Source organism: Ostrea edulis, chromosome 5 (assembly GCF_947568905.1).
Source record: "Ostrea edulis chromosome 5, xbOstEdul1.1, whole genome shotgun sequence".
Lineage (NCBI taxonomy): Eukaryota > Metazoa > Mollusca > Bivalvia > Ostreida > Ostreidae > Ostrea > Ostrea edulis.
Window position 1 is genome coordinate 48,000,743 of NC_079168.1, and position 27,420 is coordinate 48,028,162.

A 27,420-nucleotide genomic window follows, 5' to 3' on the forward strand; every position below is an offset into this window, starting at 1 on the left:
ACACATCGTCTTATGGTGATACACTCATGTGTCAAATATGGTATGCCTATATCAAAGAACAAAGAAGTTATGGCCCGGACACGAATCCATTGTAAAAATAAAACCTTTAATTTTGACCTTGAGGTCAAGGTCATATGGAGGTCTTGAAGGTACTTGACACATCGTCTCATGGTGATCCACCTGTGTGCCAAATATGGTATGCCTATGTCAAAGAACAAAGAAGTTATGGCCCGGACACGAATCCATTGTAAAAATAAAACCTTTAATTTTGACCTTGAGGTCAAGGTCATATGGAGGTCTTGAAGGTACTTGACACATCGTCTCATGGTGATCCACCTGTGTGCCAAATATGGTATGCCTATGTCAAAGAACAAAGAAGTTATGGCCCGGACACGAATCTGCACAGACAGACGGATAGAGTGATTCCTATATACCCCTCTGAATTTCGTTCGGGGGGTATAAATAGAGAGTTGGGCAAACACGGACCCCTGGATATACCAGAAGTGGGATCATGTGCCTAGGAGGAGTAAGTATCCCTTGTCGACCGGTCACATCTGCCGTGAGCCCTATATCTTGGTCAGGTAAACGGAGTTATCCATAGTCAAAAATAGTGTGCCAAGAATGGCCTAACATTCAGTATGAAACAATTCAGACAGCATTTGTCCCATTTTCACAAGTCAAGGGTTATTGATTCATTACCTCGCACTAACCCAGTCCCTTGACATCAGTCGCTATATAAAAGTTGGGCTCATCAGACCATTATGCAATCCACTATAAATAAAACATCCAATGAAATCACTGCATCTTGTTGTTATGTACATGGATACAAATGACGCTATCTCATACTGCTGTATTGATAAACACGCGAAGTTGTAATATTTACACCACTAATTACGTTTATTGATAGTAGATAAAGTTTGGAAACCTTTTGCTTAATAGCCATAACTGTGGGCATCAATACACGTGTTTTTATTTGAATCTTTCGCTTCGCGTTGTTATTAATAGAACCGCATTCTCAATGGTTCCCACTCTTTTGTGGAAACAATCATCTTCGCTAGCCAAGGGTTTTCGGTCCACTCCGCTCCCCATATGGGGAGCGGAGTGGACCGAAAACCCTTGGCTAGCGAAGATGGGAAACAATCAGAACGAGCCCAACTTTTTGATAGTCACTGATATCAAGGGTTAGTGCGAGATTACGAATCAATAACCCTTGACTTGTGAACATGCATTTGACCCAATGATAGTCTGTATTGGCAAACTAGATTGTTATAACGACCATATAATTTGCAAAATGTTGACTTTAAAGGAGACTGTTGAAACCCCTGCATCATCAACTTGTTTGTCAGTAGCCTGTCCCGATTTAAAAACTGATCATATGCAGAACAAGCTCTTGCGTATCGAATCAGTTGAGACACATGCAGGTGACAATGGAATATTGATACATAGATATGGGAAGTTGACGAGGGAGAAGCTGAAATCATCCCGTTTATCATAAAGTTGAGTTATTAGTGTGCCGTTAATATCTATTTTCAATAAAATATCTAACTATGAAGTAGAAGTGGATGACTCTGTGGTGTCTTTTATTTCGAGTTCACAGGTATATGTCGAGTCGACATATGAATGAAAATTATTGTTAATAGATAAAACGTCGTCGATATATCTAAATGTCGCATCCCGTGGGGACCCGGGTTAGAATAGGTCCTCAGTACCCCTTTCTTGTCGTAAGAGGCGACCAAATGGGGCGGTCCTTCGGATGAGACCGTAAAAACCGAGTCCCCGTGTCACAGCAGGTGTGGCACGATAAAGATCCCTCCCTGCTCAAAGGCCGTTAGCGCCGAGCATAGGCCTAAATTTGAAGCCCTTCACCGGTCTTGGTCACGTCTCCATAAGGGTGAAATATTCTCGAGCGGGACGTTAAACAATATTTAATTAATCAATCAATCTAAATGTCGCATTGAAGGCCACAGCAAGATATTTTTTCTCACGTAGAAGTTTTGGAATAAATTCTGCTTCATAAGAATATAAAAACAGGCCAGCTAACAAAGGAGCACAATTCGTGCCCATGGGAATTCCAACAGACTGTTGAAAGGCCTGATCACCAAAGACCACGAAAATATTGTCAATGAGGAACTTCAGTATGTTTTTAACTTCACCTTCAGAGTACTTATGCGTGGAATCAGAGTGGTGTTTAGCAAAGTAATTTTTTGGATGACTGATTACTAGATATGAATGTTTCCGTTTTCCATTTTTGTTGAAGAAGCAACTGTCTATGACGTCAAAAAGTTTAGTTTTTAGTTTATCGTAAGGAATGGTCGTCTAAAGTGTTGAAATGTCATACGTTTTAATGTTGTTGATTTTAGAAAAGCTTTGCGATTTCAATTTTACTAAAAGTTCTTCTGGCATATGTCGTGGCATAGTACGTTTGAAGTTTCTCTTTCACAGCTATTAATATTTTCGTGAAGAGCAAAGATAGAGGCTTGGTAGAACACCTACTTGATTCAGCAATGTATCGGTGTTTGTAAGGGTTTTTATGAAGTTCAGGAATCCAGTATAGGTACGGTAACTCATATTCATTCGACCCATTGACTGGGATATTAAACAGGGGTCCGTGTTTGCCCAACTATCTATTTTGTGTTGCTTGTAGGAGTTATGAGATTGATCACTGTTCGTTATCTTCACCTTGCATGTATCTAAAACTGAAGCATGGTTTTGAAGAATTTTGTCTTTTGAAAGGGCAGTTGGAGTATAAGTATGATTACCAAAAGTAGAATTAATCCAAGTTCGTTTGAAATACAATTATAATAATGACCTTTTAGTATAAGTGATTTGAGAACCTCATTTTCAAAACTATATCAACTTCACCAGTAATGACATGTCCATCTGGACTATAGTTGAAAGAAGACGAAGAACAAGAACACGTAGGTGGATCAAATATAAGATGGTCTATATCTAGGCACTGCAAAGTTTGTTTATAATTAAAAGTTTGGATGCAATAGTAGAAGTATATTTGTAGGAAATACAGGATGTAGACTTGAACTTGAAATAAGTTGGAATAGAAGACTGAACTCTTTTATGACGAAAAATGATGCTTATGTTGACGGCATCTATTCCTTTGTTTGTAAATGTGAGCTTAAGGAACTGATGGCATGATTCGGAAGGAATATCACCCATGACCTGCGGTGGGTTTAAAGAGACTGTGATAGGCAACATACATAATCATAGAGTTCAATCTTTATTCAGTTGTTGAAAATTACAAGTATAGACTAGCTGTGGCTTCTTCAACTAACGTATGTAAAACTCTCAAAGGAACAGAGTAAAGTTTTGTGGGAATATGATGAGGACCTAATTGTCTGTTGGTATAAGGTAAAAGTGAATCAAATGTGACATCATTTATACTTGGGTCTTTTATATGAACGATGTCCATGGCTGCGTTTCCGTCTTTGGAAAGTCACATCACATTGACGTTATTTCCTTGTTGACTTGTCACATTCCCCACATCATATACATTATCATTGCATCCATATGGAAATGCAGTACCTAGAATCCCGATCCAGTGATCTTTTCGTTGCCTACGAAAAGGGGTACTTATTTGGATAGGCCATATGAAATTACCTATTTATATATGCATGTTAATGGTCATAGGGGAAAAACGATGTAATCATGGACGCCGCCTTTCGATACATGCATAAGATTTGTTTTTCCCCCAGACTTTTAAACCTTTTGCCCCGTATATTTTGACACGATATGTTTACATCATGGATACAAAGAACCAAACGATTTCTTAAGCAGATTTTATTGAAAATTCCCGTTTTGAGAAACTATTTCTCACGTTATGAAGATCCCTACTAAGATCTAAATAGATAAAAATGATAAAATAACCATTTCCACAATGAAAAGTTCGAGGCGTACAACTTACTCACTTTTATATACTGAATTTCTCTTACCAACCTCAAACTATTTATCAACATACACTGTAATTACGCAGCTGACTGAAATGATAAGTCCAACCTTTTAATGAAATCCCAATGGACACCATCAACATAATGCAACTTCTTCTAATAAAACTGTATTCAATGGAAACATCTCGCCACATTTCTGTCATTCCTTGAGGTATGTGGAGTTGTAGAAAACAACCAATTAAATTCGTTAACATACTATAGCAAAGTCTTTGTCAAATCAAAAGAGGACCTCGGAAGAACTGATATTATCACCCACAAAATAAATACTGGAAAATCAAAACCAATAAAGCAAGCCCCCAGACGAATACCTCTTGCAAAAAGATGAAGCACAGCATATACTCAAAACAGAAGTTACAGTATTAAACCATCAAAATAACCTTGGGCCAACTCGATTCGCCTTTGTATTCCTTTTTGAAAATTGAATAGTGTAACTATCAAAGACTTGTATTCACTCCTAAGGATTGATGATTCTTTAGATGCCCTCCAAAAATCAAAAAGATTTTCGGTATTGGACCTTCAAAGTGGATTTTGGCAAGCTGATCTGCACCCAATCTGATTAAAATACAGATCTCTCAAATAGGCGCTATTTGAGAGATCTGTGTTTTAATCAGATTGATCTGCACCCATCAGATAGTGGGAAAAACAGCCTTTGTAACAATTTGTGGTCTTATGAGTTCCGGACTATGCCGCTTGGCCTTTGCAACAGTCCTTAATGAATTGCATCTCCAAAGGACTCCAATGGCAGATTTGTTTGATATACATAGATGATATCATAGTTTCAAAAGATTTTGATACTTACCTCGAATTTTACAAAGAATAGGAGATGCTGGTTTGAAAATATCTCCAAAGAAATGTAAAATCTTTTTTTTTAAAAAGTAAAATGTTTAGGTCACATTGTATCAGAGAGTGGAATTGCTCTAGATTCTTAAAAGAGTCCATTAGAACATGGCCCAACCAAAAACTGTTAAAGAGCTTCACAATTTTCTTGGAGCCGTATTTTAATACAAACACTTTATCAGAGGATTTTCTACAGTTGCTAAACCACTCAACAAATGAACAGAAAAAGTTAGCTCATTTACATGGACCTCTGAATGTGAAGATATTTTTTCAAAAACTCAGAAATGCACCTGCAACTTCACCAATTTTAGTTTATCCTGATATCATACACAGTTGCTTCTTCAACAAAAATGGAAAACGGAAATATTGACATCTAGTGATCAGTCATTCAAAAACTTGCTTTGTTAAACACCACTCTGATTCCACGCACAAGTACTCTGAAGTTGAAATAAAAAATATGCTAGAGTTCCTCATTGACAATATTTTCGTGGTCTTTGGTGATCAGGTCTTCCAACAGTCTTTTGGAATTCCCATGGGCACGAATTGTGCTCCTTTGTTAGCTGACCTGTTTCTATATTCACATGAAGCAGAATTTATTCAAAAACTTCTACGCGAGAAGAAAAAATCTCTCGCTGTGGCCTTCAATTCGACATTTCGATGACTTTTTGCCTATTAACAATAATAACTTTCATTCATATGTCGATTGGATATATCCCTGTGAGCTCGAAATAAAGGACACCACAGAGTCATCCACTTCTGCTTCATACTTAGATATTTTATTGAAAGTAGACATTAAAGCTGACATGAATTAATAAATACGTACACCTTTCCCATCTTATCCGCCATATTTCTTTCAGGTAGCCTAATTTACTCTACCCGTATATACCCCAAATGTGATTGTCACACCTGAGTGATTTTTCTAGGTGGACTCGACCAGTGCACATCTCCGATAGTAATATATAGGGAATGAGAAACAAATAAAAGAACATTTTAAAACATTATGCTTTGCTCAAAATTACAAAATATTGATTGTATACTAATGCAACATTCTGGAAGTTTAGATAAGTTAGACAAAAATGCAAAAAAAAAAAAGAAGCTTTTCTTGCATACTTGTAAGTGCATGCAAGTATTTGCATTTTCTAATAAAATAAATGCGGATAAATCATTTGCCAATTACATACTGATAGAATGGAATAGGCAAAGGGCATAAAATATATTATTTATATCAATTCTTGCAAAATAAAGGTACATGCCATATGCATAATATGCAATGCACAAGGTATAATCGCCAAAAAAGTATCAAATACGGGCGTCTATTCAACAGGTATCGGAGATGTGCACTTACCGAAAATATTAGATTCTCTTTATTCTGATAAATCCACGAAACAAAATGATAAACTCCATTTGTATCTCGTTAGAACTTTACAACACGTTCTCATTCCATTATACAGACTGCGACACACTTCACCCGTGCCAAACAGTGTGTCTTCAATCAGGGGAGATGTCAGAGTAGAAAATTTTTCCTGTATTGAATGCTTGTCTGGTCGAGGTTTTGCAGTTTATAGAAATGGGGAATCTAATATCTGGTTGGATATATTGCGTGCACAATTCAAAATTTCTCGATGATCATATACAAACTTGGATATACAAATAAGGGTATAATGATCGAAAATATACATCTGTGTGCAAATGCGTGTATTACATTTGCAATACATAATAAACAGTTCATTACACAAAGACACATATGAAAGGAAATTTATAAACGAAAATATAGTTTTGTTGTCTCTTTTGGAACCACATAATCATTTACGGTCTCTGTATGTCCATATTCATTGAGAGAGAGAGAGAGAGAGAGAGAGAGAGAGAGAGAGAGAGAGAGAGAGACCGTCCTACTTCGATTTATAATATATCATTTCACAGAAGGAAAGAAAATTGATCACTTATATAAATGTAAGCTTTCAAGCATTAAAAATTTCCAGCTATTTAAAAATTTGTGATTGACAATATACAACAGGGGAAAAAATGGAAAATTGGATTCTTCAAAATAATAATTAAAAAAGATGAACGAAAACAGCAATAAAATAAAACAAAACACCCAAACAAACCAAGATGTTTTGTCCGATGTTCAAAGTCCTAATGTGGGGAGAAGGGTTAAAGAGTCTTTTACTTTGACTACCTCAATAATTTCCCCCTACACTTCATTTTCTGCAATCGTTGGGGGTCGGATGGGGTGGTTAGAGTCCTCTACTATGAGTGCCTCATATCTTCATTTTCTTAATTGGTGGTGGTGTGTCTTCTACTATTATATCAGAACTTTCAAGCTGGGGGGGTGGGGGGGGGGGGGGGTGTTGTCACTCAATGTATCTTTTATTTGCATTACAAACGAACAAAAAATGGATATTGTTATTAAAGGTGGGTGACAGACACTCCTGTCCTCTCCCCTTGATGTTTGATAGCGACGCATATGATAAACTCGATTATTACATTTTGCATTAGTACAATTTGCGTCGAGTTAGACGCAGAATGTAATAACGCAAAATGGCATAGATATACAAGATCTATTGAGCGCCAAATTAGCATAAAATGAAGAAATTGAAAATAACATTATTTAAAAATATGTTTAATTTTTAATTAATGCGTGCTTTAAATGAATCAAATAAATCTGTATTATCAATTAATGAGAGCAATATTGAGTTACTAGTACTGTTCTCTTTTTATTGAATTAACGATATCATTTGTCTTAATAAGAGCACGATTATTACAAGATCATCGGTTCTCTCTCTCTCTCTCGTCGTTATCTCTCACGTTATCTCTCTCTCTCTCTCTCTCTCTCTCTCTCTCTCTCTCTCTCTCATCCCATACACTCGTACAGTGTTGTATATGCAAATTTATGTACCTAAATGATTTCCTGATTTATAAATCTGCAATACTCTGACCAGTAAATCATATGGTATAAGGATTCATGCACAATACAGGGTAAATATTATACTCTGATATTTCCCCTGATTGAAGATAGCTGATCGGCACGGGCTAAGTGTGTCGCAGTCTGTACAATGGACAATGTTGTTTACTGTTGGAATGCAAATGGAGTTTATCGTTTTGTTTCATGGATTATGCAAATAAAGGGAGTTTTACTACTACTTAGAGTATTTTCGACAAGTGTACACGTACATCTGCGGTCCTTTACAGATATTACGAGTAGGCCCAGGTAAATAGTCGTCCGCATTCGATGCGTTTTCATGGCGAGCATACATGCCATTTTTAGTAGTAGTACATAGTAGTACAGTAGTATCTATGTCTTTGCCTTTTACTTGAAGTAATTGTGAATGGTATAGATTGTATACTCTTTGCTTATTCCATTTTATCAATAGATAAAAGATGAAATATTTCTCCGCATTTTTGTATAGTTTTGACATATTTACTGCAAATGTACGCACGTTCACGTAAAGAAAAGGCATTCTATATATATTTATCCAAATATATATATTTAGAATGATTTACTACTGTACGATATGTTTATTATAATTTTGAGCACTGCGTGGTGTTCCAAAACGTGATTTCATTTCTTTTTGATGTCCTATAAATTAGTATCGGAGATGTACGTGTTACCTGTCGAAGCTACCCGCACAGGTAAATCGAAGACACTGATGTGAAGTGAAGCGTAGCAAAGCCCGTCCCCTTATATACCATGCGAACCCCGATACATATAACAATAGAAATTCCAACTAATATGGCGGATTAGCAGAGAAATATGGCGGACAAATAGAATTATACTATATTTATTAATTCATGTCAGCTTTAACGGCAAACTGACAACTCAACTGTATGACAAACGGGATGATTTCAACTTCTCCATCGTCAACAAAAAACTTTAAATCTTGAACAGTGAATGGACAACTTAAAAAAAATGTCCCTCTAATTGCAGATATATTATGCATTACTACTTCTTTGCAGCTGCATCTGCAAGCTTGTCAAGAACACTTGTCAGTCCTGAAAGCACTTTCATCTGCTCTTTGTGCATCGTCTCTGCACGTCGTCTATCCTCTTCCTCCTTCGTTTCTCTGTGTAATATTTAAGAAAATCTATCAACTGAGATGCACCTGATGTGCGATGATGCTTTCTTTTTCTCTCCCCTGACTTCCCTTCATGAATTTGCTTTTTATTATCCTTACTTAATCTTGATTCTTCATTATTGTCAGCTCTATCACTGCTACTACTAGGACTTAGTTCTTTGGTATTGCTCTTCTGGGTTTTTTGGTGTAGAGGTACTTGTTGAACTACTTTCTACAACAAAAGCTGGGTTTGTGGAATGACTGCTTCCAAATATTTCCTCCATTTCAGATGCAAATTCGTATTCCTTTCTCTCGGACCTGTTCTTTTTTGTGCATCCTTGTACTTTCTGCACGATGAAAGCACTGTTTTAAATCTTCCTTCCACTTTCTGGCTGTTGAATGTTGATTGCGTTTCTGCATTGATCACTTGGCAAATATCCATCCATAAAGTTTTCTTCTCTGGGCTGGGCTATTGAATAGTGAATATCTCTCTTTATATTCATTTAATAGGAGTTTGGTTCTCTCTTTAGTCTAGGAACATAAGGAAGTGGCAGCCTCTCCACAAGGTTTTGGCTCCTCTACAGAATTAGAGGAAATTATGAACATATAATTCAGTAACTCCAATAGGAGACACTTTAAAATTTTTAAAGTGTTGTTTATCATTTTTCTTAAAGTTTTTCATGAGAATGAAGCTCATGCAATCTTTATAGTATAATAACACTGTAGGATTTGTTTTACAGATTAACAGGGTTTCAATGTGATATTACATGTATGTTCTTGTTTAGTAGATGAAATGAAATAAAAACAAATCATTCTATTTCCTTGGTCTATTCATTTCAATATTTGAAATTAATTGCAATTCGGATCAAAGAAATATTTGATTTTATCCCAATAAATAACACTTAACAAGACTTTACAACTGTGGCATCAGATAAAAAACAATTTGTAAAATTCCATTGTTTTGTATCACTCAGTTTACATATTTCATGATGAACAGATGAATATAAACTACACACTTACCCATTTTAGTCTCACCAGATTCTTCCTGTTCCGTGACTAGCTGAAGTACTAAGTTAATTGTATTGGGATCTAACAATAAAATCACATTGTAAACAAATTAGGCTACGTATAAAATCAAACATTTTTTTAAATGATAGTAAAAAGAGGGGTTTGAAACTTAATTTTAATGATGGATATAATATATACCATTATTCTTAAGGTTTTTCAGTCTCATCATCCAGTTTTAAAACAACAGTGTTTCCACTGTCCGTTGTAAATGAAACTGTGTTCGCTGGTTGATTGTCACTGCAATTACACAACAGAAAAAATGCTACTTAAAAGAATTATCCTTCAAAATTACAAAAATATTTTTTGCAACTGTATTTTGCTTATAATTTGGTTTATTTACAATAATAAAAGTTCTCAAAGTTTTCACCCACCTGCTCGACGCCATACCGGAATGCTATTCTTCCCTCTTTGGCGCGGGAGGCTGAGAAGGCTTTCTAAGCTTAACATACCAAACCAATCGAGTAGACAGAATGATTATTCCGGAATAAGAAGAGTGCGCCCCAGGTGAAACACCTGCTATGATGGTGTTCGGACGATAATTAGATTTACCAAATGACATGTTGTTTAGAAATTGCACTTGTGACCAAGACATGTACTTATTTAGAGACATTCTTAGAGAATGTGTGGAAAATCCATGACTTAGCACGAGAACAAATGACTAAAGCTAGTGACAAGCAGAAAAGGCAATATGACTTTAGATCTACCGGCAACACATTTTCAGTGGGAGAAGCTGTTTGGTTGTTCAACCCCTTTTCGGGAAAGGGAAGTCCTCCAAGTTGAAATGTAAATGGGATGGGCCCTATTCAGTGATTAGTGAATTACCTGGTTTAGTTTATCAGATTCAGAAAGGGACCAAATCTTTTTCAAAAGTAGTCAACATGAATAGGTTAAAGCCTATTTGGGGAAAGGTTCGAATATGGTTTGTACCCCCTGTCCCGGCTACCTAACATGGCTACGTCAACAAACGAAATCATTTGAAGCTGGAAGTTTTCAGGTCGTATGGGGCTTTAATGAATATTTGAAGGTATGTTTAGACACAAGTATAGTAGGAAAATATGTTAAGAATTTTTTGATATTAAATTTATGAGACAGCAACTCAAGAATACAACGATATAAGGCCTCAACCGTGCGCAGCTTTTTGTGCGCCGTAAATCGAAGGTTTTTATAATGGGTGACTCTGTAGCTCTCTGTTTTGTCAAAATATTTTTTCAGAGAGCTACAGTTCTGCAGCTACCCCTGTCCCTGCCCAGACTCGTTCACGACAGAAGTAGTTCCATGACCAGGATCTAGTTTTTGAACTTTTGATAAATATGGAAGGAACCTAGATGAAAGGTGAAGATAATGAACAGTGATCAATTTCATAACTACTATAAGCAATACAAAGTAGATAGTTGGGCAAACACAGACCTTTGGACACACCAGAGGTGGGATCAGGTGCCTAGGAGGAGTAAGCATCCCCTGTCGACCGGTCACATCCGCCGTGAGCCCTATATCCTGATCAGGTAAACGGAGTTATCCGTAGTCAAAATCAGTGTGCCAAGAACGGCCTAACAATCGGTAAGAAACATGTCAGACAGCATTTGACCCAATGATAGCCATCATAGGTTGTATTGACGAAGTAGATCGTTATAACGACCAAAGAATTTGCGAAATGCTGACTTCAATCGAGACTGTTGAAACCCCTGTACCATGCAAGGTGAAGATAACGAACAGTGATCAATCTCATAACTCCTACAAGCAATACAAAATAGATAGTTGGGCAAACACGGACCCCTGGACACACCAGAGGTGGGATCAGATGCCTAGGAGGAGTAAGCATCCCCTGTTGACCGGGATCATCAATTTGTTTGTCAGTAGCTTGTCTCGATTTAAATACTGACTATACGCAGATGGACTTATTCATATCAATTTTATTACTTTGGATGCATTGTTTTTAAAGAAAATATTGATTAAGAAATAATAAATGTTCCCTTTGATGTAAATATTCTAAATTTCCATTACCAGGGAAAAGATAAATTTATGTAAATGAAGATAATTTACTATAATATGTTCTCTTTTCGTCTTTCCAGCCATGTCGAGATTCCGGTATAACGATATCACTTATGCTTGTGCCTTGCCATTGGAATATTAATTCCAATGTCAGAAATGTGGGAAAAGGTTTCCGGAGAAAGCGAAACTCCTCCAGCATATTAGAACTAGCCATGGTGAACGACTAACGTGTAGAGTGCCAGGATGTGGTTAGGAATGTTCGAAGTCAAGAGCCTATGTCTTTCGGAAGTATGAAGAGATGCAGAGAAGACGCTCCACCCGGCGACCACGAGTCAAGTATGTCAACATTCAACCGCCACCTTCAAAGCCAATGACTACGACTCTGGATTCCTCATATATATACCTGTAGCGATTCCATCTACTGAAGTAGGTCTACACTAAGATCCCAAATTTGAGGCCATGAGAAACAACCTTCAGATGTCAGTGGTTGGATGGACGGAGCCGGACTACCCATTTCTTCCATTCCTGGACTCGGAAGAAGTCACGGTGCCAGATTCATAGGACCAGCCAACTCCCATGGAAGCTACGACCATCCAGACAGAACCACGGTTTGACCTGTTACCATGGTGGATTCTGAAGTCCTGACAGATGATCGGATCCCTCAACCAGTCACCATGTAGTTGATGCCTACACTGAAACCATGGAGGTATCAATCATCACCACTGCCATGGAAACAGATCCATGGGACCCCAGTTGTTTTGCAGTTGACCCCGGTTTCGCTTTGCAAATGTTCCCTGTTTGCTTATGGAGGGAAACACGGCAACGTTTCTTCAGGCCAAGCGTATAGCAGCAAAACAACATTCCCACAAATAAAAATGTAGGATTGATTGTATGTTGCTCGAGATTATTTCACACTCATATAGAGACGTCACCACTGCCGGTGAAGGGCTGCAAAATTTAGGCCTATGCTCGGTGCTTATGGCCTTTCAGCAGAGAGGCGTCTTTATCGTGCCAAACCTGCTGTGACACGGGGGTTCTAACCCGGATCCCCACGGGCATCACTGATATTTATATTCCTGGATTCTGATAATAATAGAAAATAATAAATATGTCAAAAGAGACCTTTGTTAAAAGTTATTTCCTCTGGTTACTTTCAAGTGCAAATAGATGAATCCGTCCATTTCCCAGATGGAAGAAGGTACTTACTCTCTGAGACCTGAACAAGGGATTCCCGTACCTTACAGACAAAAGAGAGGGACACCCAGACATATTGAATTCTCCATGTGAAAATACATTTCGGGGCGAAATTTCATACTTATTTCAGAATTACTGAACAAGGAAAAGTAGCCAAATTCAATGCTCTACGATGATTATGAAAATAATATTTGATGAATAACTTGATAATTTGAATAGGAATTTCAAGGGACTCGTTTGTTTTATTTACTGTCTAACAAAACGTAACTCAATTGATGCTCGTGTCGCGGTAGGAATTGGCACGTTAAAGGACCCTCACTGCTCAATGGCCTTGAGTGTCGAGTAAAGGTCTAAATTTGAAGTCCCACACCTACATCTATATATTTCAACAGTGTCACCGCTGCCTGGCTATGGGAAGTCCATACTATAGTATAGGCAGTCGTCGTTCTTGCCAAACAGTGCACAATAACTCGTCAAGGTCATTTGACCAAATTCAAAGTTATTATGATTCGAGAGGATAAATACTAAACAGTGGTATTTGCTACATAGTTTGGGACTATAATTGTAATTCAGATATGAGGTCCCATGATTAATTGTGTGTTGTTTAATGTTCCTCTCGAGAAAATTTCAGTCTTATGGAGACGCCACCGGTGTTTCAAATTTGACATTTACTTTGTACTCAAGGTCATTGAGCAGTGACACCAATATTTTGAATAATTCTCGGGCCCCCCAGAAATCCAAGATGGCGAGTGTCGTCCCTATACTTTTTTTTAATGTACACATGATACACCTTTTTTAAAACCTCGAAAACAGCGGATTTTGTGAAAGTTAATGGTAAGAAAGCAAAATTCATTGCCTTCAACAAGGCTGTGAGAATAATACAGTTTGGGTGAAAGGTAAAGATAACGAACAGTGATCCATCTCATAACTCCTGTAAAGCAATACAAAATAGATAGTTGGGGAAACACGGACCCCTGGATATACCAGAGGTGGGATTAGGTGCCTAGGAGGAGTAAGCATCCCCTGTCGACCGGTCACACCCACGGTGAGCCCTATATTCTGATCAGGTAAACGGAGTTATCCGTAGTCAAAATCAGTGTGCCAAGAACGGCCTAACAATCGGTATGAAACACCTCAGACAGTTTTTGACCCAATGAGAGGTTGTATTGACGAACTAGATCGTTATAACGACCATAGAATTTGCGAAATGCTGACTTCAATCGAGACTGTTGAAACCCCTGTACCATCAACTTGTTTGTCAGTAGCTTGCCTCGATTTAAAAACTGACCATACGTAGAACAGGCTCTTGCGTATCGAATCAGTTGAGAGATATAAACACCATATGCAAATGATAATGGAATATTGCTACACAAACATGGGAAGCTGACAATGGAGAAGCTGAAATCATCCCGTTTGTCATACAGTTGAGTTGTCAGTTTGCCATTAATGTCTACTTCCAATAAAAAAACAAGTATGAAGCAGAAGTGGACGACTCTATGGTGTCTGAAGTGAAATAACTATATGCTAACGGGCTCCAATATATTTATAAAAATAAATGTTCTTGTTTTACGTTAAAATATGCATGATTCAACTCATTAACATTTGTAATAATATGATTTGAATGTTACGCAGCACATATTTCGCCACAAACGGTACATAACTCCAAGCTTAAGCTTGAGGTTTCCTCATTAGCTGAATTTCGCATAGGCATTGGCCCCGTCCATAGTTTAACAGATCTGGAATTATATGGGCGACAGTAGGTACAGTTTCATTAAAAACTTTTTAAATTCGTATGGCGATAATTGTACCTTATAGCGATGATATTTTAAGAAAAAGGTTAGCAAAAATTTTACCAGAGCCTCTCTATCACAGAAACCTGTTGGAACTCAATGACCTATCTGGAATAGCTCGCTATATACAAAAGACGATGCTACGGGATTTGGATGCATTGCCCACTGTTTTAGGGACATAAACACGTCCTCAACGTCATCTATTCTAAATAGAGTGTATTCGATACATTTTGCAAAATGACTTGGAGACCGTTTATCAGATCATCAGGAAGCTTCGAGACGATCGAGGGCAGAACCAGAACCAACTAGTAAAGACAAAAGACGACATATCTATCGCAGAGGAGCAGCTCAAGTTTGAAAGGTAGAGGGGACACTTTCGACGGAACCTAAATCGATCGGAGCCCTTGATCCTCGCCGATATTGCTGAGGTGGAGGAAAATCTAAATAGTGAAGGGAGCCAACCACATACTCAAGAATGGCAAGGCTCCGGGACAGGACGATGTAATCGCTGATATGTTGAAAGCAGAACAACCGGAAATTCCACGCACTCTCAAGCATATCTTCCAGGACGTTTAGGACAAGGAAGACATACCTGATAACTGGAAGGGCGCTACCGTGAAGTTACTTAAGAAAGGAAACTTAGGAAACTGCTACAACTGGAGAGGCATACTTTTGTCTCTCACCAGCAAGTTCTCCAGCCGCATCCTCCTCCAGCGCATCATAAGAACAGTTGACTCCTTACTACGCCAAGGTTCTAGAAATGACATCCATGTATCGACCACATCTTTGTCCTGAGACAGATCATAAAACAGTCACATGAATGGAATAGCCCGCTATATATGGTATTTGTTGACTTTGAGAAGGCTTTCGACAGCTTACATCGTGTCTCACTCTGGAAGATCATTCGCCGCTATGGCATTCCATAGAAGTTGGTCAGCATTATAGAGTCCCTTTATGAGAATTTCGAGTGCCAAGTCATCCACAACTACCAGTTGACAGAGCCCTTCAAGGTGTACACAGGGGTCAGGCAAGGATGTATCCGATCACCACTGCTGTGATCCTTGTGAATTGACTGGCTTTTGAAACGTGTCACTCAGGGTGTGAGATAGGGAATACAATGGACCATTACCCCAGTCTTAAAGGACCTGGATTACGCGGACGACCTGGGACTGCTGTCTAACAGATACCAAGACATCAGAGTGTCTTGGTGATATAGCCAGCAACATAGATCTCAGGGTCAACGACAGGAAGAAGCAGGTATTATGTAAGAACGCCTCAACCAACAATACGGTCATAGTGGAAGTCCATTGGAGGACGTGATGGAATTGGTATACTTGGGCAACAAGATGACGACAGATAGTGACTGTGATCAGGAAATTAACACCCGGATCACCAAAGCCAACCAAACTTTCTCTATGCTCAAAACCGTCTGGAGATCCACCGGCCTCAGCACTCACACAATGGTCAGAATCTTCAAAATCAATGTTCTCGGCGTCCTCCTGTACGGCTCAGAATGTTGGAAAACCTCTACTACCATCGAAAGGAAGCAATAAGAATTCCAGGACAAGTGCCTGCGGTGCATCCTCCAGATATTCTGGCGAATTGTCATCTTCAATAAAAAATTATATTGCAAAGGCTCCAGAAACGTTGCTGGCGATGACTGGGACATGTCTACCGCATACCATTCAATTCGCTCCCCAGAGTAGCTTTACGTTGGACACCCCAAGGGAGGAAAGACAGAGTGGCCAAAGGAGACTTGGAGGCGAACTGTGGACAAAAGCCTCAAGGGTAGAGGACTCAGCTTCAACACGGCTTCCGGAGCAGCTGCAGACAGAGTTAAGTGGAGGTCGCTTTGCCATCACCTCATGCACCAACCGGCGTAGAGAGGAGTGAGTGGGTGGCAGGCTACTGACAAACAAGTTGATGGCACAAGGGTTTCAACAGTCTCCTTTTAAATAAGCATTTCGCATATTCTAATGTCAATATAACGATCTAGTTTGCCAATACAACCTATCATTGGGTCAAATGCTGTCTGACGTGTTTCATACCGATTGTTAGGCCGTTCTTGGCACACTGATTTTGACTACGGATAACTCCTTTTACCTGGCCAGGATATAGGGCTCACGGCGGGTTTGACCGGTCGACAGGGGATACTTACTCCTCCTAGGCACATAATCTTACCTCTGGTATTTCCAGGGTGGGGTCAGGTGCCTAGGAGGATTAAACATCCCCTGTCGACTGGTCATAACCGCCGTGAGGCCTATATCTTGATCAAGATTGATCACTGTTCGTTATCTTCATCATTCATATACATACATACACACACATATATGTATATATCAAAGACCGTGTAGCGTGTGGAAGCGTGGCGAGAGTTCCTCGTAATCGAAAGCAAGTTTTAAGACTTGCCTAGATGGTCGAGCTGTATAGCGCGCTGGTTACATGCTGCTAGGAGAGTTGGGTCCGCAGGTCGTGAGTTCAACCCCGGATAGGGGCGGAAGTGAGTATCTAATAAAAGTGAAAATTTCTGTGCTTTATATATATATGTATATATATATTTGTGTGTGTGTACATGCAGTAATGCTTGATTTTTAATTTGTATAAAATTATGTTATGTTGTGTTTCATTTACAGTGTGAACAATTCTAACCCCCCCCCCTTTTTTGTGGGTCTTGTGGATTAATGCAGCTACGGTAATGGAGACATGTACACATGGAATCAAGATCATGCGTTTATATATTTCATCTGTCGGTAAAACGGTTAGCATGGTCAGAATAGACAATTCCCACCTGTGTATGCTCACAGACTTCGAGGAAAAGTGTTTTAAAATATCATAACGTTGAAAGACGTGGTAACGCGAATGTAGGCATAATTATGCGGAGAAAGAGAGGAATGCCAATCCACATTGTTTTGGGTACTCATAATGAAATTTTGTTCAAATCAAATATGGTAATCTGGACCCCGCACCCTCGTGTGTAATGGAACCTTTCAATATAAATTCTGCGTTGTGCAGGCACAGGGGCTTACTCCTGTTAAAAAGAAAGTGTGAACAATATATATATTTGAAAATATTGTTGATGAGAGAGCAATAATTGAATTAATACGCGCATCAAATCAATTATTGCTCTCATCAATTCAAATAATGCGCGCATTAATTCAATTCGTGAGAGCAATAATTGAATTGAAGCGCACATTATTTCATTTGATGAGAGCAATGATAAATTTGATGTGCTCATTAATTCAAATGAAGAGAGCAATAATTGAATTGATGATATTTTCAAATGATTAAAAATATCTATGATCTTGAGTTTCTGTTAATTTGGTGTTCGATACGTTTTAATCCACGTAAATTAAGGGGTGAGATCAAAAGATCGATATCGAATAAAAATATTAAATTCAAGTAGTTAGGGGAAAAGGGTGGGAGGGGGGTGAAAACCTCTTTAATTTGTGAATAAACAGTAGAAAAGGTATGCAGAGTGTCGTTAACCTTATACTCGTTTTTTTAGCTCACCTGAGCTGAAAGCTCAAGTGAGCTATTCTGATCACCTGTTGTCCGTCGTCTGTCCGTCTGTCTGTAAACTTTTTACATTTTCTCCAGAACCACTGGGCCAATTTCAACCAAACTTGGCCAAACGTAGCTGCAGAACTGTAGCTCTCTGAAAAAATATTTTGACATAACAGAGAGCTACAGAGCCACCCCTTATAAAAACCTTCGATTTACGGCGCACAAAAAGCTGCGCACGGTTGAGGCCTTATATCGTTGTATTCTTGAGTTACTGTCTCATAAATTTAATATCAAAAAATTCTTAACATATTTTCCTACTATACTTGTGTCTAAACATACCTTCAAATATTCATTAAAGCCCCACACGACCTGAAAACTCCCAGCTTCAAATGATTTCGTTTGTTGACGTAGCCATGTTAGGTAGCCGGTCAATTCGAATCCTGATTAATTTCCATACTTGCACAATAACGTCTAGATGTGAACTAATATCCCCACAAATATTTTAGCTAAATATTTTAAATCATATATCATCCCAGTGCCTTTAAATAATAATTATTCAAATAGCTAAACTCACGACAATGCGGCTTTCATTAGTCTGGTCCGGTCTCCATCCCTGTCACACGAGTGTTAAGGACTTTAGTAGCATTTTCATGAATCAAGAGCTTATTTTACCTTTAGAAAAACTTTATTTTTTAATTTCTATAAATTATTGGTATTGATAATAAATGAAGAGCGAATATATAACATATAACGAATTTTATGAATATATACCAAAAACAACAGGGTACGAACTGATCCGGCTACCTAACATGGCTACGTCAACAAACAAAATCATTTGAAGCTGGGAGTTTTCAGGTCGTGTGGGGCTTTAATGAATATTTGAAGGTATGTTTAGACACAAGTATAGTAGGAAAATATGTTAAGAATTTTTTGATATTAAAATTATGAGACAGTAACTCAAGAATACAACGATATAAGGCCTCAACCGTGCGCAGCTTTTTGTGCGCCGTAAATCGAAGGTTTTTATAAGGGGTGGCTCTGTAGCTCTCTGTTATGTCAAAATATTTTTTCAGAGAGCTACAGTTCTGCAGCTAGGCCAAACGCATCCTTGGGTAAAGGGCTTTCAAGTTTGTTCAAATGAAGGTCCATGTCCCTTTCGAAGAGAAGATAATCACAAACATGCAAAATTAGGGTGGGGTCATTTAATAACCTTCTTCTCAAGAACTACTGAGCCAGAAGAGCTGAGATTTACATGAAAGCTTCCTGACATAGTGCAAATTCATGTTTGTTAAAATCATGGACCCCGGGGGTTGGATAGGGCCACGAGGAGGGATCAAAGTTTTACATACAAATATATAGGAAAAATCTTTAAAAATCTTCTTCTCAAGAACCACTAAGCCAGAAAAGCTGATATTTACATGAACGCTTTCTAACATAATGCAGATTCAAGTTTGTTCAAATCATGGCCCTCGGGGGTAGGATGGGGGCCACAATAGGGGATCGAAAGTTTTACATACAAATATGTACGAAAAATCTTTAAAAATCTTCTTCTCAAGAACCACTGAACCAGAAAAGCTGAGATTTACATGAAGGCTTCCTGACATAGTGCAGATTCAAGATTATTCAAATCATGGCCTCCGGGGGTTGAATGGGGCCCCAATAGGCGATCAAAGTTTTACAAATAAATATATCGGGAAAATCTTTAAAAATCTTCTTCTCAAGAACCACTGAGCCAGAAAAGTTGATTTTTACATGAAAGCTTTCTGACATAGTGCAGATTCAAGTTTGTTCAAATCATGGCCCCCGGGGGTAGGATGGGGCCACAAGGGGGAATCAAAGTTTTACATACAAATATATCGAAATCTTTAAAAATCTTCTCGTTTTTTACAATATAGTATTGTTTGCGTTTTTATGGGATCAAGTCCACGTGTTCCAACGTAAGGGTAATACATAAAGTAATATAACATGCGATAACAATTTCCAAAGCTTGAAAAACTTTATTTCTTCATTTGATAACATACTTTAGATAGAACGTACTAATGCACGGTGCCGTCAATTCTAAATATGCCAGTTTACGATACTGACTAGGTACAATCCATAACATTTCATTTCTGGTTTATATCTTCGAGTGCAGCCATAAGCAAATCCTTCGCCATCTCCCATGATCTGTTTGATAACTTGTCCTTTTTTTAAACTGAGTTGTTTGCTGCTCTGAGCTTTATAGTTGGTGTTGGCGATTACTCTTATGTCACGCATTCTTCCAATATCGTTGTTCATTACTAAGTAATCCCCTTCTGCTTTTCTGCAGGAGGGATTGTCTTCTTTCGCCTTGCTTATTTCGACCTCATCAACACAGAATCCCTTGACCTTGAATGGATTTGGTAGACGACAGTAAATCTCGTCTGGTAGTTTTAAAAAGTTTCTATGTCATCTTCCGAATATTCTGTCACTAACGGTGATGGGACTTTCATGATTAGTTTGCTTTTTAGCATTGTATTGATCAGCATTTGTAGGAGAGGCTATCGTGTTTTGAGCTGTGTGAGTACTTTTCTCTAGTAAGTCTTGCTGTCCACGGGGTAAAGGATGAGGTGGGACTATTTGTATCTTCCTGGTCTCTGTTCCCTCCCCTGTAACATATGAATCCAGATTTGAAGGACTGGTCACCAAAAACATGTCAACCCCAGTAACAAGCCCCGCCTTCTTGAGTCTTGCCTTTTCTTCTGTTTCAATCCAATTCTGGTTATGAATTGCCAGAATACCAATCTCTTGTTGGCTTTGGAAGGAGTTAGATATCTCATTTATATTTTCACGAATTAAGTCATATGGCGGAACGATATGTTTCACAAATTGTGAAATTACATCAGGAATCAAAGTAAATTTGCCCTTGTCTAATTCTTTGAGCTCTTGAAACATTGTCTGAAGAATTTCTTTTTTACTACCAATGAATGAACGTAATTCTGCCTCAGCTTCAATACATGCTGCAGAGGTTGTTTCAATGCGGTTTTTGATATCTGACATCTCTGTGTTCAAGGAATCTACCTTGCGTACGCTCTTGGTAGAATGTCTTTTGCTGCTCTTGGAAAGCTTTCTTTCCATTTCGATTAAAAGGGCTTTCATATTGTCTATCAACTGCTTCTGTTTGTTGACAGTGTTTTCTAGATTATGCCGCTGTTTGTTGTATGACGTATTAACTTTACTACCTACTCAAAACATAACCACAACACCTCAATACATAGCATAACGCTAGCCACGCACGTTGGAGGCCGTACACATTTATTATATTTAATCACAAATATGAAAAACACACCAATGTACAATAATGTTCCATACACAATATACAGTAATACTCCACACACAATATTCAGTAACGTTAATAAGCGGCAGAGTAACTTAGTTTTTTGGTTTTATAGATAAGCCTGCATGTATCTTTAGTTTTATCTTTATCTCTGCACGACCTTGCGCTTTCTGTATCTTTTTCTCGTCTTCCGAATCCGACGCTAACGGGTTTTTAATGTACTCATCCACCGCTCTCCAACCTGCCTCCGAGGAGTCCGCTAGCCTGATAAGTTTTTGCCTATTATTGACTAGTTCCACACCTTCCGAAATGTTCTGCTTGGCTTCAAGAACACGGTCTTCATTTAACTCCTCTGTCGCTTCTTTCATCTTGGTCAAAACTTTAACATTGTGCTTGAATTGTTCCTCGTTCCCGCGCTTTTTAAACTTATAGCCATCTGATAGCACGTGCTCGGTTTTCGCTTCTTGTCTATCGGATAAAAGTTGTTGGTTTTCACTAATATGTCATTGAACTGCGTTAAGCCTTCTGTCCAAGATTTCTGAAAAATTATTCAGCATTTCGTTGTTAGAACGTTGAAGCGTTTGGTTAATCTGAAGTTGCACGGCCTCTTCGTCCATAGTTTGTCCTATCTTCGTGAAGAGCGGCTAGAAACTGACCAGCCTTACAAACTTGTTTCCTGTTGTGACCCTATGCTACCTTTCTATTGGTCAATAATGGACTAAACCCCCTATAACAGAGCACGTTACTGTAACGTGAATACATCATTTTCCCGCTTTTACTAGCGAATCGCGGGAAAATACAATTAAATTCATCTTCTGTTTCTGTCAGCCTTCTATCCCTTTCCAGTCAAAGTAATAATTGCCCATCTCATGAAATGTGAAGATAACGAACAGTGATCAATCTCATACCTCCTACAAGCAATACAAAATAGATAGTTGGGCAAACACGGACCCCTGGACACACCAGAGGTGGGATCAGGTGCCTTATAGGACCATAACAATTTTCATTTTCTTTCCTAGTCTATAGGATTTTTTAATTTGGCCACTGTTCGTTATCTTCACTTGTACGTTTCAGGTTGTGGCAGTAACCTACATTAAAAAGGATAGCCAGAAAAAGAGGAATAATTATAAAAATAAAAGAAAGAAACTGATCACATTTTGGATCGAGTTTGGTGTCTGCAGTCGAACGTTTGGCACCCGAGGCTGTGCGAGTGCAAGCATTATCAGTTTTCCGGAATTTAAAAAAAAATATTTTTGGATGTACTTGCAGATATTCATATTATATTTGTACATCGCTTTGCCATAACAAGTTACAGATCAAGTTCGAATTTCATGTTGGTCTGTTGATTTTTCACTAAGTTATGGCCCTTGGACTTTGAAAAATAACACGAATTATTAGTTTTCCAGACTTTTTTTATGTGCTTGCAGATATTCATTTGATATTTGGTACATCGCTTTGTCATTATAAGTTACGGATTAAGTTCGAATTTAGTCTCCGTCCGTTGATTTTTCATTAAGTTATGGCCCTTTGACTTAGAAAAATAGCATGAATTGTCAGTTTTCCTAACTTTTTGTTTGTTTGTTTGTTATGCTTACAGATGTTCATTTGATATTCACTACATCATGATGATTGCTTTGCCATAACAAATTACAGATCGATTTTGAAGTTTTCCTGATCTAGTATTTGTACCTGAATAGTACATGTAGTTGATTTCCAACCATTCCTATCCTGGTTTCCCAATCTTCCCTTTTACCATAACCTTAGTCTCATAATGAAGGTAACCGATGACGCTAACATTTTATTTAATGGCTCGTAATAAAAAAGGTACTTTGCAAAAAAGATACTCTATAGTCCAAATTTGCTGTGATTTGATGCATAATATGAATATCTAAGAAAACATGCCTAAACGACTCAGATCGACGTTCTATTTTTTTGAATAAAAGTAAGATGCCGAAAACTGCTTGTCATAGGGTTTTTAATTCAACTGATTTTTCGGCATTCCTCACGACAGAAAACGAAGGGAACTATTGAATTTAGCTAAGTACTTCGTTACTAGCTTGAAAATACGCATGTATATTTAATTGCCGTGATAAAATTTAGAAATTCATTTCAAAATTAAGGATTATCTCCCTCGCGCATAGCTCTTATCCTTAGACGAATTTGACTCCACTTTTTGGGCACAGTTTTCCCCTATAATAGCTCTAAAACTTCATTGTTATTTCGGATTTCAAACATTTCGGTTGAGCATCACTGAAGGGACATTATTTGTCGAAATGCGCATCTGGTGCATCAAAATTGGTACCGTATAAGTTTTACATTCAGAAACCATCATCTGTGACGTCTATGTATAAAATGTTAACTTTTGTACAGTAGAATTGCTTTTGGTGAACACGGACAAGGGGCCGATTCCAATAGCTATTTTACCTGATCTTTTATATTTCAGAACAATCATATTGATGAGTACTTTAGTACCCTTTTAAAATTTCTACCTGAAGGGATTTTATAAATTGAAAAAAAAAAATATTTTTATGCTTAACACCAGGAATCAAATAATTGATAAATATTCATCTCTTTGACCACACAATAAAACTAATTCTGTTTTAATTGGGTTAAAATCACCACCATTTAATCCAGACAAACTTTTTGAATCACTTCACTGTGAGACGCAATCTAATTAAAATAAGATCCTATGATCCGCTCATCGACTATCGCTACATATAGCTAGCTAGATAGCTACCTATGTGTAGCGATAGTCGATGATCGGATCATAGGATCTAATTTTGATTAGATTATGTGAGACGCTCCATCAAATATTCTTTGTGTGCGTAAGAAAAATACAAATTTCGCTGTAACTTGTAGAAAAGGTTTTAGTACATGTTAAAATTGGATTATAGTCAATATAAATGCAAGAAAATTGTAAAGAAACTACTCTACTGAAACCTGGTACACAATAATAAGATTTTAAAAAAAATGTATTAGAAGGTATATTTGTAAATTACGGATGTCTGTATGGCACGCCGTTTTTACATCTACTCCTGTTTAAAGATATCTCATCTATTCTATAAGATATATATAAAGTTTATGAGATATATTGTATCCTTTATAAGATGTCTTATAAAAGATAGGAGATATCTTATGTGTTTTTCTTAATAAGATATCTTATAAAACATATAAGATATCTTACATGTTTTATAAGATATCTCATAAATTAACTTTTCATAAACTTTATGAGATATCTTAAAACTTTTACAAGATATCTTCCAAGATATCTTACATATTTTATTATAAGATATCTTATAAACTGTAAATTATATGAGATATTTTATAAAATATATGAGATATCTTATAAACTTTCTTTTATAAGATATCTTATAAAAGATATAAGATGGCTTATGAAATTTATGATATATCTTGTAAAAATTCATCTATGAGATATCTTATAAATCATATAAGATATCTTTATAAATAGATAAATAAATATAAATATGACGTGCCATATATCTGCTCATGAATTAATGATTGAAGTTGGTAGGTATTCTGGTATTACTAGGAATGAACGAATCTGTAACAAATATAACTCCGGTTCATTAGAAGACAAGATTCGTGTTTTAATTCAATGTAAAAAAAAATTGTTGATGAAAGAAAACCGTTTTATGATGCGATAAAAAAAAAAACTGTACAGAATTTTAGTACACTTAAATGATAAACAAAAATTCATATACATATTATGTTCTGAAGAGCCATCTATTCTAAATCTAAAGTTCTGAGAAATTTATTTTGAACAATAAATGCAATTATTAACAACAGTGACACTGTGTTCAAACTATGCGTCATGTATTCACTTATTTTACTTTGCTGATATATGTATACATAAATTTTCATGCTGCCCTTCGAGGGCCCTTGATTGGAAATAGTTCTATATCCTCTAGATAAATCCCCCACTGCAAGTTATTGCATGCAGAATTAAGTAAATAAATCATTATCAAAACAATTTTTCTTTCTAGTGTAGAGGTCAATCTTTCTAGTGTAGTGGTCAATATATTTTTCAATATATTTTTACCAATATGGTAACATGGAGAGCTAGTTTTTCACGATTTCAGTGTAAATCAAGATCATATTTGCTTTTTGGAGATATTAGGTGAATCTGCACGGTAATCTAAGTCTTTACCACGCTCTATTCGATGCTCACTTGTCATTCCGACAAAAAGAGATAAATTGACTGAAACAAAGCGGGAGAAAGAAAATGAGGAAAGCAGACAGTTTGGAGTTTTTGAAAAATCTTCCCTACAAGTTAGTTGAACAACTTATGCCGTTTCAAAGGGATGGCATACGATATGCACTGGAAAAGAATGGAAGGTTCGTTTTTTTTAAAGCATTCCTTGAGCTGAAAAGCTGAACATTGTACATAGGCCTATTGCCGTATTTTTTTTTTTTTATACAACTATTAGTAAATCACAGGACACAGTACCGTACCCCCCCCCCCCCCCCTGAGAATGTTAACCCCCGGGTCTCTTGCGACTTTATTTAGTCAACCATTCGTTTATGACATATTTTTGGTCCATCCTATGCTACAACTCCGAAAATAAACGTAAACAAACATTATATTAACAATACCACACCTGACTATTATAAACATTCATGGGGTGGGGTGGGGGTGCTGTGTCCTGTCCTCAAGCAGTTATTACATAAGTAACTCAGAGGTTACTGTATGCTTATGAAGATCGGGAAAACTAAGTGAAGTATATGGTTATCTTTTTCTATTGTAGATGTCAAAAACTGAATTGTTTGCAACTGTGAAGTGTTTGGTTTGATTAAATATTATTGAATAAAATTAATTTATGGGATCATTTTTTATTATATACTGGACGGACTAGTGAACATCAATATTCACTAGTCCGTATGGACTAGTGCTTGAAAAAGTTAATTTCGAACCCTGCTCTGAAATCTTTAATGTAGGGATTTCATGTGTTGTATATATGGAAAGACCTACATTTCACACCATGATTTTTTTTTTTAGCTTGTGACCTTGTATCATGGTTATGTCATGTTTAGATCACTGTAGCTCAATAACAAGCATTGCGATCCCATTTTTTCTATTTGATTTCCAAATTCTCCTTCAATGTAGAAATGAAAAATACACTTCCAAAAAAATTGACATTTAATACTCCAAACCTCAGTGTGAACCTTTTTAACTAAATGGTTCTGCTACAATATTTGGTTCCAAAAGTTATGAGTTCAAGCCTGGGCAGGGGCAGAAGTGCATATCCACTTGGAGCAAATTTTTCTATGCTCTGTTTTAGATATTTCTTCAATTAGAGCAGTTGTATTTTTGTGTTTCTATGCTGTTTAGTTGCTTTAATATGATTCTTTAAGTTTCTAGAAGTGGAAACGAATTAAATCCAGAATACATTGTTATGTATATACATCCGATGATCGAATATGAAAAAAAAAAATTGATCTTTGAAATTGGTAGCTTTTTTCGTCAACAATTGATGTTTTCTGATTATTGGTACAACACTGACCAATAGAACCCGTGGGCCTCTTGTTTATAAATTCTATTAACAAAACTGCTGTTGGTGTGTATGTTTTATCAACCATTGGTTTTTTTCTTTTAGGTGCCTTATTGCTGATGAGGTATGCTATTTCTTCACATTTTAAAGTAAAAGTTTTTACCTGGTATATTGTATTTCTTAAAGGACTATATATCTAAAAGGGTCCCTAAAATGATCTAC

At 37.2% G+C, this 27,420-nt stretch overlaps 1 protein-coding gene, 1 long non-coding RNA gene and 1 pseudogene across 2 annotated transcripts in view; 1 reads left to right on the plus strand and 2 right to left on the minus strand.

Annotated features, from left to right (window-relative positions):
* Positions 1–8,559: 8,559 nt before the first annotated feature.
* On the minus strand, positions 8,560–10,408 carry LOC125651903 (uncharacterized). The gene is made up of 4 exons (XR_007361377.2): positions 10,288–10,408; positions 10,055–10,153; positions 9,869–9,937; positions 8,560–9,426 (listed from the first exon to the last, which is right to left on the minus strand). It is a non-coding gene; the product is annotated as an uncharacterized LOC125651903 (long non-coding RNA).
* Positions 10,409–21,628: 11,220 nt separating this feature from the next.
* LOC125652800 (uncharacterized) lies at positions 21,629–22,368 on the minus strand (annotated as a pseudogene).
* Positions 22,369–25,899: 3,531 nt separating this feature from the next.
* LOC125650961 (DNA annealing helicase and endonuclease ZRANB3-like) overlaps positions 25,900–27,420 on the plus strand; it is a 45,594-nt gene continuing 44,073 nt past the window's right edge. Inside the window, exons 1-2 of the mRNA XM_048879548.2 lie at positions 25,900–26,044; positions 27,304–27,322. Coding sequence (XP_048735505.2) covers positions 25,932–26,044; positions 27,304–27,322 — 132 coding nt within the window. The 5' untranslated portion in view covers positions 25,900–25,931. The remainder of the gene's footprint in view (positions 26,045–27,303; positions 27,323–27,420) is intronic.